At 50.8% G+C, this 17,461-nt stretch overlaps 1 protein-coding gene across 1 annotated transcript; it reads left to right on the top strand.

Moving 5' to 3' along the window:
- The first annotated feature begins 39 nt into the window (after positions 1-39).
- Positions 40-16,813, top strand: TENT5D (terminal nucleotidyltransferase 5D). Its single transcript, XM_038747793.1, is given in 4 exon segments — positions 40-310; positions 5,766-5,889; positions 15,111-16,707; positions 16,709-16,813. Coding segments are annotated over 2 exon segments (1,701 nt in total). The 5' UTR covers positions 40-310; positions 5,766-5,889; position 15,111.
- The last annotated feature ends 648 nt before the right edge of the window (positions 16,814-17,461 follow it).

Below are 17,461 nucleotides of genomic sequence, written 5' to 3'. Positions count from 1 at the left end.
GCCCCCGGGGTGCAGGGCCCCGGCGACCCCAACCCTCCACCCGCCCCCGAAGCCCAGGCCGGGATCGCCAGCGGCCGGAGCGACCGGATCGTCTCTGGCCCAACCAAGCGGGGCGGGGGCCGGGGCCCAGGGGCGACTGGGGCCAACCCTTCACAGAGGCTGCAGAGGGCTGGGGGGCCCACCCCACCCACCACCAGATCAGGGGCCTGTAGTAGCCCCCCGCCCCTGCCCCGCAGCCCTCATCCAGGCCCATCCTCGGGGACCCAAGGAGGCCTAGGCTGGCCTAGGCCCATACACCGACCCCAAGCAGGTAGGCGTCTTTGTCGAGAAACGCTCTGGGCATGTTACTCCCCTCCTCAAAAATCTCCAGTGGCTACCAGTCAACCTACGCATCAGGCAAAAACTCCTCACCCTGGGCTTCAAGGCTGTCCATCACCTCGCCCCCTCCTACCTCATCTCCCTTCTCTCCTTCTCCAGCCCACCCTGCACCCTCTGCCAGTAACCTCCTCACTGGGCCTCGTTCTCGCCTGCCCCACCGTCGACCCCCGGCCCACGTCCTCCCTCTGGCCTGGAATGCCCTCCCTCTGCCCATCCGCCAAGCTCGCTCTCTTCCTCCCTTCAAAGCCCTACTGAGCGCTCACCTCCTCCAGGAGGCCTTCCCACACTGAGCCCCCTCCTTCCTCTCCCCCTCCTTACCTCCTTCCCCTCCCCACAGCACCTGTATATATGTATATATGTTTGTACATATTTATTACTCTAGTTATTTTATTTGTACATATTTATTTTATTTATTTTATTTATATGTTTTGTTTTGTTGTCTGTCTCCCCCTTCTAGACTGTGAGCCCACTGTTGGGTAGGGATCGTCTCTATATGGGACAGATAGAAAATAGTCAGGTCGGACACGGTCCCCCTCATTCATTCATTCATTCAATCTTATTTATTGAGCGCTTACCGTGTGCGGAGTACTGTACTAAGCGCTTGGGAAGTACAAATCGGCAACAACCGGCATGGAACTCTCAGTGTGCCAGAGAGAATAATAATAGTAATGATGATGATGGCATTTGTTAAGTGCTTACTATGTGCAAAGCACTGTTCTGAGTGCTTGGGAGATACAAGGTAACCAGGTTATCCCACGTGGGGCTCGCAGTCTTCATCCCCATTTTACAGATGAGGGAACTGAGGCCCAGAGAAGTGAAGTGACTTGCCCAAAGTCACACAGCTGACAATTGGCAGAGCCAGGATTCGAACCCATCATCTCTAACTTCCAAGCCCGGGCTCTTTCCACTGAGCCACGTACTCTGTATATGGTAGGCACCGAGTACAGCGCTCAGCAGCCAGTAACCCCAGCTCCGCCACTTGTCTGCTGACCTTGGGCAAGTCGCTTCACTTCTCTGGAAATAGCACGGGCTTCGGAGTCAGAGGTCGTGGGTTCGAATCCCGGCTCTGCCACTTGTCAACTGTGTGACTCTGGGCAAGTCAGTTAACTTCTCTGGGCCTCAGTTACCTCATTTGTAAAAATAATGGGGACTAAGACTGTGAGCCCCACGTGGGGCAACCTGTTAACACTGTAGCTACCCCAGAGCTTAGAACAGTGCTTGGCACATAGTAAGCGCTTAACAAATACCATTATTATTATATTCTCTGGGCCTCCGTTACTTCATCTGTAAAATGGGGATTGAGACTATGAGTCCAACTTGGGACAGGGACTGTGTCCAATCCTATTTGCTTGTATCATCATCATCATCATCAATCGTATTTATTGAGCGCTTACTATGTGCAGAGCACTGTACTAAGCGCTTGGGAAGTACAAACTGGCAACATATAGAGACAGTCCCTACCCAACAGTGGGCTCACAGTCTAAAACGGGGAGACATCGAAAAGTGATGCGCGGTGGGGAGGCAGGAGGAAGTTTCAGGCTGGATGCAGCTCACGGAACACGGGCATCTTCTGGCTGTAGCATACTCTACCAAGCGCTCAATCCAGTGCCCACCCTGTTGTATCCACCCAAGGAACTAATACTGTGCCTGGCCCATAGTAAGCGCTTAACAAATACCACAATTATTATTAGGCATCCAATACACCACTCTGCACCCAATAGGCACACAGTAGACACACAGCACTCTGTCAGTCGATCAGTCAGTCAGTCAGTGGTATTTATCGGGCACTTATTGTATGTAGAGCACCGTACTAAGTGCTTGCGAGAGTACAATATAACAAGAAACAGACACATTCTGCCCATTCTGCATGGGGAAGGCACCAGGTGGAGTGCACTGCACACAGTAGTTGTCCAATACACTGCTCTGAACACAATAGGCACCCAGTACAGTGCTGATGAGAACCAATCATTTTGATAATAATAATAATAATGACGGTGATGGTATTTGTTAAGTGCTTACTATGTGTCAAGCACTGTTCTAAGCACTGAGGGAGATACAAGGTAATCAGGTTTTCCCACGGGGGGGCCACAGTCTCTAATCCCCATTTTCCAGATGAGGTAACTGAGGCCCAGGGAAGTGAAATGACTTGCCCAAAGTCCTACAGCTGACAAGCGGCAGTGCCGGGATTAGAACCCACGACCTCTGACCTCTTTCTACCGAGCCACACTGCTTCTCTGATGATGTAGCTAAAGCTGTTTCTGGAGTGAAATGGTCCTGCATCGTGGCTATGCCTTTATTTCTTCTTCTCCCACTCCCTTCTGGGTTCATTCATTCATTCATTCAATTGTATTTATTGAGCACTTACTGTGTGCAGAGCACTTCACTCCCCTTCCTCAGTCCTACAGTATTTATGCCCATATCCATAGTTCATTTATATTAAAGTCTGTCTCCCCTTCTAGACTACAACAGCATGGCTCAATGGAAAGAGCCCTGGCTTTGGAGTCAGAGGTCATGGGTTTAATCAATCAATCAATCAATCATATTTATTGAGCGCTTACTGTGTGCAGAGCACTGGACTAAGCGCTTGGGAAGTGCAAGTTGGCAACATATACAGTCCCAACCCAACAGTGGGCTCACGGTTCAAATCCCGGCTCCATCAATTGCCAGCTGGGTGACTTTGGGCAAGTCACTTCACTTCTCTGGACCTCAGTTCCCTGCTCTGTAAAATGAGGATTAAGACTGTGAGCCCCAGTGGGACAACCTGATCACCTTGCAACCTCCCCAGCGCTTAGAACATTGCTTTGCACATAGTAAGCACTTAATAAATGCCATCGTCATTATTATTATTACAAGCTCGTTGTAGGCAGGGAACATGTCTACCAACTCTGTTCTGTTATACTTTCCCAGGTGCTTAGTGCAGTAAGTATGTAATAAATACGATTGATCGATGGGTTGAGGCTGATTCATGGCAGCCCCTCCCAAGACATACATTCTGCCTCTCTGTCTGCCTGTCTCAGTCCCTTCAGGTTCTTCTACATGGGACCCATCTTACCTCCTTCCCTTCCCCACAGCACCTGTATATATGTATATATGTTTGCACATATCTATTACTCTATTTATTTATTTTACTTGTACATATCTATTTTTATTTTATTTTGTTAGTGTGTTTGGTTTTGTTCTCTGTCTCCCCCTTTGAGACTGTGAGCCCACTGTTGGGTGGGGACTGTCTCTATACGTTGCCAACTTGTACTTCCCAAGCGTTTAGTACAGTGCTCTGCACACAGTAAGCGCTCAATAAATACGATTGATTGATTGATTGATTGACCCATCAGACACATTGAGGACGGGCGTCTGTTCTGGGATAGCTTCACTGGGGAGCCAGCCCTGGGGCTGGTGGGGAGAGATGAATCCATCTCTGGGGTCATGGGGACAGGCAGTGTCTCTGAGGAGAAAGATTTGTCTCTGGGATTGTGGGGAGAGGCCATCTCTAAATTTGTGGAGAGAGGCCGCCTCTGGGGCCGTGGGGAGAGATCATCTGTTTGGCCAAGGGGAGAGGCTGTCTCTGAGGTTGGGGAGCAAGACATGTCTCTGGGATTGTGGGGAGACACTGTCTCTAAGGTTGTGGAGAGAAGCCGTCTCTGGGACCGTGGGGAGACACTCTTTCTGGGATTGTGGGGAGAGGCTGTCTCTGAGGTGGTGGTTTCTGGGGAGAGACGATCTCCAAGGTTGTGAAGAGAGGCTGTCTTTGAGGTTGTGGAGAAAGACTTGGTGCTGGGGAGAGACAGTCTCTAAGGTTGGGGAGAGAGACCGTCTCAGGGGCTATGGGGAGAGACTGTCTCCGGGGCCAGGGGGAGAGATCATCTCTGGGATCATGGGGAGAGGCTGTCTGAAGTTGTGGAGAAAGATGGTTTCTGAGATTGTGCGCGGCTCAGTGGAAAGAGCACGGGCTTTGGAATCAAAGGCCATTGGTTCAGATCCCAGCTCCTCCAATTGTCAGCTGTGTGACTCTGGGCAAGTCACTTAACTTCTCTGGGCCTCAGTTCCCTCATCTGTAAAATGGGGATTAATCAATCAATCAATCAATCGTATTTATTGAGCGCTTACTGTGTGCAGACCACTGGACTAAGCGCTTGGGAAGTACAAGTTGGCAACACGTAGAGGCAGTCCCTACCCAACAGTGGGCTCACAGTCTAGAAGGGGGAGACAGAGAACAAAACCAAACATACTAACAAAATAAAATAAATAGAATAGATATGTACAAGTAAAATAAATAAATAAATAAATAGAGTAATAAATATGTGCAAACATATATACATGTGCTGTGGGGAAGGGAAGGAGGTAAGACAGGGGGATGGAGAGGGGGACAAGGTGGAGAGGAAGGAGGGGACTCAGTCTGGGAAGGCCTCCTGGAGGAGGATTAAGACTGTGAGCCCCCCGTGGCACAACCTGATCACCTTGTAACCTCCCCAGCGCTTAGAGCAGTGCTTTGCACATAGTAAGCGCTTAATAAATGCCATCATCATTATTATTGTTGTGGGGAGAGACCACCCCTAGGGTTGTGGAGAGAAGTCTTCCCAGACTGAGCCCCTTCCTTCCTCTCCCCATCGTCCCCCTCTCCATCCCCCCCATCTTACCTCTTCCCTTCCCCACAGCACCTGTGTATATGTATATATGTTTGTACATATTTATTACTCTTTATTTATTTATTCATTTTACTTGTACATATCTATTCTGTTTTATTTTGTTAGTATGTTTGGTTTTGTTCTCTGTCTCCCCCTTTTAGACTGTGAGCTGGGTAGGGACTGTCTCTATATGTTACCAACTTGTACTTCCCAAGCGCTTAGTACAGTGTTCTGTGTTTCTCTATCCTGGAGCAGGAGCCTGAAGTTAGGCGAGTTCAGGGCGGGGGCGTCCTCCCCAGCTGATCTGGGCTACCCCGGGGTCCGTCGGGCCTCCTGGGTGGGTTTGGCTCTCCCACCCCTCAAAAGAGAAATCTCTTGTTGCTTCTCCAGGAGGCCTTCCCAGACTGAGCCCCTTCCTTCCTCTCCCCCTCCTCCCCCTCTCCATCCCCCCATCTTACCTCCTTCCCTTCCCCACAGCACCTGTATATATGTATATATGGTTGTACATATTTATTACTCTATTTATTTATTTATTTATTTATTTATTTTACTTGTACATTTCTATCCTATTTATTTTATTTTGTTGGTATGTTTGGTTCTGTTCTCTGTCTCCCCCTTTTAGACTGTGAGCCCACTGTTGGGTAGGGACTGTCTCTATGTGTTGCCAATTTGTACTTCCCAATCGCTTAGTACAGTGCTCTGCACATAGTAAGCGCTCAATAAATACGATTGATTGATTGATTGATTGATTCTCGTCCCCCGCAGTTTTCCCCAGGCGCTTCCTATTTCCCATCGGCGACAAGATGACGGTTCCCAGCTCGGCCAGAGGACCCCGTGAGTCATCCTGTTAACTCGGCTGCTTTCCAGGCTTGGCGATCAGCTGTTCACTGTGAGTTCAATAATCATGATGATGGTGATGACGGTATTTATTAAGCTCTTACTATGTGCCAAGCACCGTTCTAAGCACTGGGAGAGATACAAGGTGACTGAGAGCCCACTGTTGGGTAGGGACCGTCTCTATATGTTGCCAACTTATACTTCCCAAGCGCTTAGTACAGTGCTCTGCACACAGTAAGTGCTCAATAAATACGATTGAATGAATGAGAAGCAGCGTGGCTCAGTGGAAAGAGCACGGGTTTTAGAGTCAGAAGTCATGGATTCAAATCTAAGCTCCGCCACTTGTCATCTGTTTGACTTTGGGCAAGTCACTTCACTTCTCTGGACCTCAGTTACCTCATCCGGAAAATGGGGATGAAGACTGTGAGTCCCACGTGGGACAACTTGATCACCTTGTAACCTCCCCAGTGATTAGAACAGTGCTTTGCACATAGTAAGCGTTTAATAAATGCCATTATTATTGTCTTTGGGGAAGCACGGCTTTGGTGGGGAGGGGATCGGCTTGGATGAGGGGGTCTGGGCCAGGCGTCCATCGGGTCAGAGAGCTGCACTGGACGCCTGCTGCATGCACAGCACTGGACCAGATACTTACTATACGTAGAGCACTGGACTGGGCGTTTACTGTGCTCAGAGCACTGTACTGAGTGCCTGTGGGGTTCAGACATCGGTGCTAGGAGCACGAAGATGAGCAGGGGAGTTACAGTCTATTCTAGTCCCGGCTCTGCCACTTGCCTGCTCTGTGACCTTCAGCAAATGACTTCACTTCTCTGTGACTCATCTGTATGACAGGGATAAAGTATTCTCCCAAGCACTTAGTACAGTGCTCTGCACATAGCAAACACTCAGTACCGTTGAATGACTGATTAACATGAACTGTGTCCAGCCTGATTCTCTTGAATCTACCCAGTGCTTAGTGCAGTGTCTGGCGCATAGTAAGTGCATAAAAAAATACTTTTGAAAAAACGACAAGGAGTATCGTAATTTCACAAATCACAAGTTGTTGCGACTGTAAGCTAGAGTGCAAGCTCACTGTGGACCTGTCTACATGTTTTGTTTTGTTGTCTGTCTTCCCCTTCTAGACTTTGAGCCCGTTGTTGGGTAGGGACCGTCTCTCTATGTTGCCGACTTCTACTTCCCAAGCGCTTAGTACAGTGCTCTGCACACAGTAAGCGCTCAATAAATATGATTGATTGAATGAATAAAGACTGTGAGTCCCAACTGGGACGTGGACTGTGTCCGACCTAATTAGTTTGTATCTACTCCAGCACTTTAAATGGTGCCCGGCACATAGTAAGTGCTTAACAAATACCATTTGAAAAAAACGAAATGAAGCAGAAAAACCAGAGTCATATGACTGTCAGTCAGTCAGTCGTGTTTACTGAGTGCTTACTGTGTGTGTAGCACTGTACTAAGCGCTTGGGAGAGTACTATATCAGGATGAGCTGGGGGAATTAGTATTTGAATGGAGAATTGATTATGTCCACAAATGCTAAGAATGGGGCTGGAACACGCACTTGCTAGGGATGGCTATTGGGCGGACACAACAGAGTGCTGGGTGTCAATTGGGGAATAGTAATAATAACAATTATGGTATTTGTTAAGCACTTACTATGTGCCAAGCACTGTTCCAAGCGCTGGGGTAGATACAAGGTCATCAGGTTGTCCCATGTGAGGCTCACAGTCTTAATCCCCATTTTACAGATGAGGTAACTGCGGCACAGAGAAGTGAAGTGACTTGCCCAAAGTCACACAGCTGATAAGTGATGGAGCAAGGATCAGAACCCATGACCTCTGACTCCCAAGCCCGGGCTCTTTCCATTAAGTTAGCGGGGAGATTTTTAGGAAGGCCTGCAGGTCCACCACAGTGAGCTCACAGTCTGATGAGGGAGAGACAGACATCAATACAAGTAAATAGACATCAATATAAAGTAATAATAATAATGATGTTATTTGTTAAGGGCTTACTATGTGACAGGCATTGTTCTAAGCGCTGGGGCAGATTGAAGGTAATCAGGTTGGACACAGTACTTATCACACATGGGGCTCACAGACTTGATCCCCATTTTACAGATGAGGTAACTGAGGCCCAGAGAAGTTAAGTGACCAGTCCAAGGTCACCCAGATGACAAGTGGCAGATTCAGGATTAGAACCCATGACCTTCTGATTTCTAGGCCCATGCTCTATCCACTAGGCCATGCTGCTTCTCTATACAGTCAAGACCTGAACCCCCTGGCCCCCAAACCCTCCTTTGGCCCCTGTCCTGGAGGAAGTTGGGGAAAGGAGAGAGAGAGAGAGAGAGAGAGAGAGAGAGAGCGCTCATATCCAAGCCTCTTCAGATCATGGGGGCTGTACTTCCCAAGCGCTTAGTACAGTGCTCTGCACACAGTAAGCGCTCAATAAATACGATTGATTGAATGAATAAAGACTGTGAGTCCCAACTGGGACGTGGACTGTGTCCGACCTAATTAGTTTGTATCTACTCCAGCACTTTAAATGGTGTCCGGCACATAGTAAGTGCTTAACAAATACCATTTGAAAAAAACAAAACAAAGCAGAAAAACCAGAGTCATATGACTGTCAGTACGTGCTCAATAAATACGATTGAATGAATGAATGAATGGGAGTCTGGAGGCCCAGGTTCGAGTACCAGCTCTGCCCTGGGCCTGCTGGGTGACCTCGGGAAAGCTACCTTACCTCTCTGTGCCTCAGTTCCTTCATCTGTAAAAGGGGAGAAGACCCCCATTCGCCCTCCCCCTTACACCATGAGCTCTGCGTGGGAAAGGGAGTGGGGCCAATCTATTTTTTTTTTTACGGTATTAGTTGCTCACTCAAGTGCCGGACCCTATACTAAGCGCTGGGGTAGAGACAAGCTAATCAGGTTGGACTCCATCCCTGTCCCCGGTGGGGCTCACAGTCTTCATCCCCATTTTACAGATGAGGTAACTGAGGGACAGGGATGTGCTTGCCCAAGGTCGCAGGGCAGACAAGCGGTGGAGTTAAAAATCAGTTCCTCAGATTCCCAGGCCTTGGCTCGATCTGCTAGGCCATGTTGTTTCTCTGTGTCTACCCTGTGTCTGCCCCAATGCTGAGCCACAGAGTGATAAGGGCATGCATTAATAATAATAATAATAATGATATTAATTGTGGTATTTGGTTAATTGCTTACTATGTGCCAGGCACTGTACTAAGAACTAGGGTAAATACAGAGATAGAATAGGGTAGAAGCAGAGAAGCAGCATGGCTCAGTGGAAAGAGCACGGGCTTTGAAGTCAGAGGTCAGGGGTTCAAATCCCAGCTCTGCCAATTGTCAGCTGTGTGACTTTGGGCAAGTCACTTCACTTTGTTACCTCATCTGTAAAGTGGGGGTGAAGACTCTGAGCCCCCCATGGGACAACCTGATCACCTTGTACCTCCCCAGCACTTAGAACAGTGCTTCGCACATAGTAAGCGCTTAATAAATGTCATTACTATTATACAAGGTAATTAATCGGGTTGGAGATGGTCTCTGTCCCCCATGAGGCTCCCAGTCTCAATCCCCGTTTTAGAGAAGAGCTAGCTGAAGCCCAGTGAAGTGAAGTGACTTGCCTAAGGTCACACAGCAAAGCCCTACTGAGAGCTCACCTCCTCCAGGAGGCCTTCCCAGACTGAGCTCCCTCCTTTTTCTCTCCCTCCTCCCCCTCCCCATCCCCCCCGCCTTACCTCTTTCCCCTCCCCACAGCACCTGTATATATGTATATATGTTTGTACGGATTTATTACTCTATTTTATTTGTACATATTCTATTTATTTTACTTTGTTAATATGTTTTGTTTTGTTGTCTGTCTCCCCCTTCTAGACTGTGAGCCCGCTGTTGTGTAGGGACCGTCTCTATATGTTGTCAATTTGGACTTCCCAAGCACTTAATCCAGTGCTCTGCACACAGTAAGCGCTCAATAAATACGATTGAATGAATGAATGAATAAGTGGCAGAGTCAGGACTAGAACCCATAACCTTCTGACTCCTAGGCCCATTTTCTATCTGCTGCAGCGTGCTGCTTCTGAGCACTCATTGTCGTTGCTGCTGTTCCTTTTTAGACTGTGAGCCCACTGTTGGGTAGGGACTGTCTCTATATGTTGCCAACTTGTACTTCCCAAGCGCTTAGTACAGTGCTCTGCACACAGTGAGCGCTCAATAAATACGATTGATGATGATGATGATGCTGTTGTTATGGAATAAATGTTGTGTCGCCAGGAATTGTTCCCTGGGGGTGCAGATGGGAGTGTCCTCACCAACAGAGCTCGACCCTTCTGTGCTCCCACCCTCCGGCCAACCCCAAGCAGATCCCACCACCCACCTTGGGCACACCACGGTGAAGGTGGAGCCTTTTCACAGAAGAGGGTGGAGGTGACGTCTTCCTCACAGTGGGGATGGCCAGAAGAAGCCAGCTGGAGGGGGGAGAGGCCGGTGACCCTAGAATCGAGGGGTCTGGCCGCCCCAAACCGGGGCCAGTATCCTTGTCTGCTCAGCCCAATCAATCAATCACAGTTATTGAGTGCTTACTGTGTGCAGAGCACTGGACTAAGAGCGTGGGAGACTACTAGATAGCAGAGTTGGTAGGCATGTTCCCTGCCCACAGTGAATCTTCAGTAGATGGGGGACAGACATTTATATCAATAAATTCTATTGCGGCTAATAATAATAATAATAATAATAATGATGGTATTTGTTAAGCACTTACTATGTGCAAAGCACTGTTCTAAGCGCTGGGGGATACAAGGTGAACAGGTTGTCAATCAATCAATCGTATTTATTGAGCGCTTACTGTGCAGAGCACTGTACTAAGAGCATGGGAGAGTACTAGATAACAGAGTTGGTAGGCATGTTCCCTGCCCACAGTGAATCTTCAGTAGATGGGGGACAGACATTAATATCAATAAATTATATTGCAGATAATAATAATAATAATGATGATGATGGTATTTGTTAAGCACTTACTATGTGCAAAGCACTGCTCTAAGTGCTGGGGGGATACAAGGTGAACAGGTTGTCAATCAATCAATCGTATTTATTGAGCGCTTACTGTGCAGAGCACTGTACTAAGAGCATGGGAGAGTACTAGATAACAGAGTTGGTAGGCATGTTCCCTGCCCACAGTGAATCTTCAGTAGATGGGGGACAGACATTAATATCAATAAATTATATTGCAGATAATAATAATAATGATGATGATGATGGTATTTGTTAAGCGCTTACTATGTGCAAAGCACTGTTCTAAGCGCTGGGGGGATACAAGGTGAACAGGTTGTCAATCAATCAATCGTATTTACTGAGCGCTTACTGTGTGCAGAGCACTGTACTAAGAGCATGGGAGACTACTAGATAACAGAGTTGGTAGGCATGTTCCCTACCCACAATGAATCTTCAGTAGATGGGGGACAGACATTAATATCAATAAATTATATTGCGGATAATAATAATAATAATGATGTTGATGATGGTATTTGTTAAGTGCTTACTATGTGCGAAGCACTGTTCTAAGCGCTGGGGGGATACAAGGTGAAGAGGTTGTCAATCAATCATATTTATTGAGCGCTTACTGTGTGCAGAGCACTGTACTAAGCGCTTAAGGTTGTCCCACGTGGGGCTCACCATCTTAATCCCCATTTTACAGATGAGGTAACTGACCATGCCATGCGGCTTCTTCTTCTTCAATTGTATTTATTGAGCACTTACTGCGTGCAGAGCACCGTACTAAGCACTAGTGTGTACTAAGTTAGTTACTTACTAGTTAATTAGTAAGTTAGTACTAAGTTAGTGTGTACTAAAACCCATTCCCTGCCCACAACAAGCTCACAGTCTAGAAGGGGGGGACTGGCTTTAATATAAATAAATAAATCAACTCTTGGATCTGGTCCAAATTAAGCACAACTTGTACGTAAGTGCAATGGGGTTGTGGGAGGGGTGAATAATGGCTGCAAATCCTAGTGAAAGGGTGATGCCCGTTGTTGGGTGGGGATCGTCTCTATATGTTGCCAACTTGTACTTTTCAAGCGCTTAGTACAGTGCTCTGCACACCGTAAGTGCTCAATAAATACGATTGAATGAATGAATGAATGAATGAATGAATGAATGAATGAAGGGAAAGTGAGAGTTTAGTCAGGGAAAGCTCCTGGAGATGTGCCTTCAATAAGGTTTTGAAGGTGGGGAGAGTTATCATCTGTCCGAGAAGAAAAGGGAGGGAATTGGGAGTGAGGTGGAAGAGATTGGGGTTCACGGAGTAGGTTGGCATTGGATGAGCAAAGTGCGTGGGCTGGATTATAATTGGAAATTAGCGAGGTAAAGTAGGAGGGGATGAGCCAATCGAGTGTTTTAAAGCCACCGGTAAAGTGCTATTGTTTCTGAGGTGGATACTAATAGTAATAGTAATAATAATGGCATTTATTAAGCGCTTACTATGTGCAAAGCACTGTTCTAAGCGCTGGGGAGGTTAAAAAGTGATCAGGTTATCCCACGGGGGGCTCACAATCTTCATCCCCATTTTCCAGATGAGGTAACTGAGGCACAGAGAAGTGAAGTGACTTGCCCAAAGTCACACAGCTGAAAATTGGCAGAGCTGGGATTTGAACCCATGACCTCTGACTCCAAAGCCCGTGCTCTTTCCACTGAGCCACACTGCTTCTCTGGGTGGGCAACCACTGGAGGCTCTTGAGGAGGCGGAGCGGGGGAAACATGGGTTGAATGGTTTTGTAGAAAAATGATCCAGGCAGCGGAGTGGAGTACGGTTTGGAAGGGGAAAAGACAGGAGGCAGGGAGGTCAGCAAGGAGATTGATGTAGTAATCAAGGCAGGGATGGATAAGTGCTTGGATCAGCATAGTAGCAGTTTGGATGGAGAGGAAAGGGTGGATTTCAGCGAAGTTGCAAAGATCGAATGGACAGGATTGGAACATGCGGATTGACTGTGAGCCCACTGTTGGGTAGGGACTGTCTCTATATGTTGCCAATTTGTACTTCCCAAGCGCTTAGTACAGTGCTCTGCACATAGTAAGCGCTCAATAAATACGATTGATGATGATGATGAATGAAGGATGTGTCGAGGGGAGATGGTGGTGCTGTCTACAGTGATGGAAAGTTCAAGGGGAGGACAGAGTTTTGGTGGGAATAGGAGGAGTTCTGTTTTGAACCAGGGGAGGTGGAGGGTGGACCTGTTGACAGGTGAGATAATAATGATAATAATAATAATAATAATAATGACATTTATTAAATGCTTACTTTGTGCAAAGCACTGTTTTAAGCGCTGGGGAGGTTACAAGGTGATCAGGTTATCCCACGGGGGGCTCACAGTCTTAATCCCCATTTGACAGAGGAGGGACCTGAGGACCAGAGAAGTGAAGTGACTTGCCCAAAGTCACACAGCTGCCAATTGGCAGAGCCGGGATTTGAACCCATGACCTCTGACTCCAAAGCCCGGGCTTCTTCCACTGAGCCACGCTGCTTCTAGTCACTTCACTTCTCTGGGCCTCAGTGACCTCATCTGTCAAATGGAGATTAAGAGTGGGAGCCTCATGAAGAACAACCTGATCACCCTGTATCTATCCCAGCGCTCAGAACAGTGCCTGGCACCTAGTAAGCGCTTTCCAAATCCCATCATTGTATGCTGGCGCTTAGAACAGCGCCTGGAACCTAGTAAGGGCTTTCCAAATCCCATCATTCTATTCCAGCGCTTAGATCAGCGGTGCCTGGCACCTAGTGAGGGCTTACCAAATCCCGTCCCGATGATCGATGATTCTTCTTCTTTCTTCTTTCTCCCTTCTTCTTTCTTCTTCTTCTTCGTTCTTCTTTCTTCTTCTTCGTTCTTCTTCTTTCTCTTTTCTCCCTTCTTCTTTCTTCTTTCTTCTTCCTTCTTCTCCTTTCTCTTTTCTTCTTCTTTCTCCTTTCTTCTTTCTCCTTCTTTCTTCTTCTTTCTTCTTCTTCTTCGTTCTTCTTCTTTCTCTTTTCTCCCTTCTTCTTTCTTCTTTCTTCTTCCTTCTTCTTCTCCTTTCTCTTTTCTTCTTCTTTCTCCTTTCTTCTTTCTCCTTCTTTCTTCTTCTTCTTCTTCCTTCTTCTACTTCTTCTTCTTCGTTCTTCTTTCTCCTTTCTCCATCCTTCTTCCTTCTTCTTCCTTCTTCTTTCAGCGTGGCTCAGTGGAAAGATCCTGGGCTTTGGAGTCAGAGGTCACAGATTCAAATCCCGGCTCCTTCAACTGTCAGCTGGGTGACTTTGGGCAAGTCACTTCACTTCTCTGGGCCTCAGTTCCCTCCTCTGTCCAATGGGGATTAAGATGGTGAGCCCCCCCCCCCCCCCCCCCCCCGTGGGACAACCCGCTCACCCTGTGACCTCCCACGTGCTTAGAACAGTGCTTGGCACCTAGTGAGCGCTTAATATTTTCATCTTTTTTTCTTCTGTCTTCTTTCTCCCTTCTTCTTTCTTCTTTCTCCCTTCTTCTTTCTTCTTCTTCTTTCTCCTTTCTTCTTCTTCTTTCTCCTTCTTTCTTCTTTTTCTTCTTCTTTCTTCTTTCTCCTTTCCTCTTCCTTCTTCCTTCATCTTTCAGCGTGGCTCAGTGGAAAGATCCCGGGCTTTGGAGTCAGAGGTCACGGCTTCAAATCCCGGCTCCTCCAACTGTCAGCTGGGTGACTTTGGGGGAAGCCACTTCACTTCTCTGGGCCTCAGTTCCCTCCTCTGTCCAATGGGGATTTAAGATGGTGAACCCTGCCGCGGGACAGCCCTCTCACCCCATGACCTCCCCTGCGCTTAGAACAGTGCTCGGCACCTAGTGAGCACTTAATATTTTCATCTTTTTTTCTTCTTTCTCCCTTCTTTCTTCTTCTTTCTCCTTCCTTCTTCTTCTTTCTCCTTCTTTTCCTTCTTCTTTCTCCTTTCCTCTCCCTTCTTCCTCCTTCTTTCAGCGTGGCTCAGTGGAAAGATCCCGGGCTTTGGGGTCAAAGGTCACGGCTTCCAATCCCGGCTCCTCCAACCGTCAGCTGGGTGACTTTGGGGCCAGTCACTTGACTTCTCTGGGCCTCCTCTGTCCGATGGGGATTAAGATGGTGATCCCCGCCGTGGGACAGCCCGCTCCCCCCCCCGGTGACCTCCCCCGCGCTTAGAACAGTGCTCGGCACCTAGCGAGCGCTTCATGTTTTCCTCTTTTTTCCTTCCTTCCCTCTTCTCCTCTCTTTGCCCTCCCCCGGGGCCCAGCATGACGGAGCCCCCGGGCCGGCGGTTCCGGCGGCTGAGCCGGGAGCAGGTGGCCACCCTGGAGCGGGTGCTGTCGGCGGCGGTGCCCATCCACGGGCGCGGCAACTTCCCCACCCTGGAGGTGCAGCCCCGCGCCATCGTGCGCACCGTGCGCGACCGGCTGCGCCAGAAGCAGATCGCCGTGCGGGACGTGCGGCTCAACGGCTCCACGGCCAGCTACGTCCTGGTCCCCCGGGCCGGGCCCGGCTGCAAGGACCTGGACATCATCTTCGGGGTGCGGCTGCCCAGCGAGCGCCACTTCCAGCTGGTCAAGGAGGCCGTCCTGCGCGGGCTGCGCGACTTCCTGCCGGCCGGCGTCTGCCGGGACCGGATCACCGCCCGGACCATGAAGGAGGCCTACGTGCAGAAGCTGGTCAAGGTGTGCGCCGACGGCGACCGCTGGAGCCTCATCTCGCTCTCCAACAACCGCGGCAAGAACGTGGAGCTCAAGTTCGTCGACGCCCTGCGACGCCAGTTCGAGTTCAGCGTCGACTCCTTCCAGATCGTGCTGGACCCGCTGCTGGAGGGGCCCGGGCCTGGGCTCGGCCCCTGGGCGTTGGGCACCGCGCCCGTCACCTCCGGGCCTGGCACCTCGCTTGTCACCCCTGGGACTGGCATTGCTCCCGGAGACCCTGCGCTAGGCCCCGTGGTCGTCGCCCCTGGGCCTGGCATTGCTCCCGTGGCCTCTGAGCTTGGCACCGCGCCCGTCACCCCTGGGACTGGCATAACTCCCGTCGCCCCCGCGCTTGGCACCGCGTCCGTCACTCCTGGGACTGGCATCACTCCCGTCGCCCCCGCGCTTGGCACCGCGTCCGTCGCCCCTGCGCTTGGCACCGCGTCCGTTACCGCCGGGACTGGCATCACTCCCGTCGCCCCTGCGCTTGGCACCGCGCCCGTCACCCCTGGAACTAGCCCCCCACTCGTCACCCCGGGGCCTGGCATCGCGCCCGTCTCCCCTGCGCTTGGCACCGCGTCCGTCATCCCTAGGCCCGGCCCCTCGCTCGTCACCTCGGGGCCCAGCATCACACCTGTCGCCCCCAGGGCTGGCACCGCTCCCGTGGCCCCCGGGCCTGGCACCGCTCCCGTGCCCCCCGGGCCTGGCACCGCTCCCGTGGCCCCCGGGCCTGGCACGGCGCCCGTCTCCGTCCTGGCCGAGAGCGTGTACGGCGACTTCGAGCGGGCCCTGGGCCACCTGCGCGGGCGGCTGATCGCCACGCGGCAGCCGGAGGAGATCCGCGGCGGGGGGCTGCTGAAGTACTGCCACTTGCTGGTCCGCGGCTTCCGCGCGGCCGACGGCGCGGAGCTGCGCGCCCTGGAGCGCTACATGTGCTCGCGCTTCTTCATCGACTTCCCCGACGTGGCGGAGCAGCAGCGGCGCATCGAGTCCTACCTGCGCAGCCACTTCGTGGGCGAGGAGCGCAGCCAGTACGACTACCTGATGACCCTGCGAGCCGTGGTCAACGGCAGCACCGTCTGCCTCATGGGCCACGAGCGCCGCCAGACCCTGGGCCTCATCACCGCCCTGGCCCTCCGCGCCCTCGGACGCCACCCCCCCCGGGCCCGACGCCGCCCGCCTCTGCGCCTACTACCGGCCCGACGCCTACTGCGGCGTCTACTACGTCGCCCAGGCCCCGCGCCGCCGGCCCGGCCCGCTGGACGGCTAATAAACCCCGCCGGGCGCCCGCGACCCCCGTCGAGGAGGAGGAGGAGGTGGTGGTGGATGGTGTCCGTTAAGCGCCCACTACGTGCCGCGCCCTGGGCCCACCGCCCTCGCCGAACGCCCGTCCTGGACCCCCGCCCCGATCCCCACGGCGGGGGGGCGGGGGGGGGCACCGGGGGGAGGGGAGAGAGAGGGAGAAGAGGGACGGGTGCGCGGAGGCAAGTCGAGGAGGATGGAGAGAGGAGGGGAGGGGAGGGGAGGAGAGGAAAGGGAGAGCCGCGTGAAGAGAAGTGGAGGGGGAAGAGATGGAAGAAGAAGAGGAGGGAGAGGAGGGAAAGGGAAAAGAAGGGAATGGGGGGGGGGGGAGAGCCAGAGGAAGACGAGAGAGAAAAAGGAAGAGCTGCGTGAAGAGAAGTGGAGGAGGATGGAGAGGAGAGGAAAGGGGAAAAGAGGAGATGGGGGGAAAGAGCCAGAGGAGGAGGAGAGAAAAGGGAGAGATGCGTGAAGAGAAGTGGAGGAGGAAGAGATGGAAGAAGAAGAGGAGGGAGAGGAGGGAAAGGGAAAAGAGGAGAATGGAGGGGAGGAGTGGGGGAAAGAGCCGGAGGAGAGAGATAAGGGAGAGCTGCGTGAAGAAAAGTGGAGGAGGAAGAGA

Source organism: Tachyglossus aculeatus, chromosome 6 (genome assembly GCF_015852505.1).
Source record: "Tachyglossus aculeatus isolate mTacAcu1 chromosome 6, mTacAcu1.pri, whole genome shotgun sequence".
NCBI lineage: Eukaryota > Metazoa > Chordata > Mammalia > Monotremata > Tachyglossidae > Tachyglossus > Tachyglossus aculeatus.
This window is presented reverse-complemented; position numbering and strand designations above follow the sequence as displayed.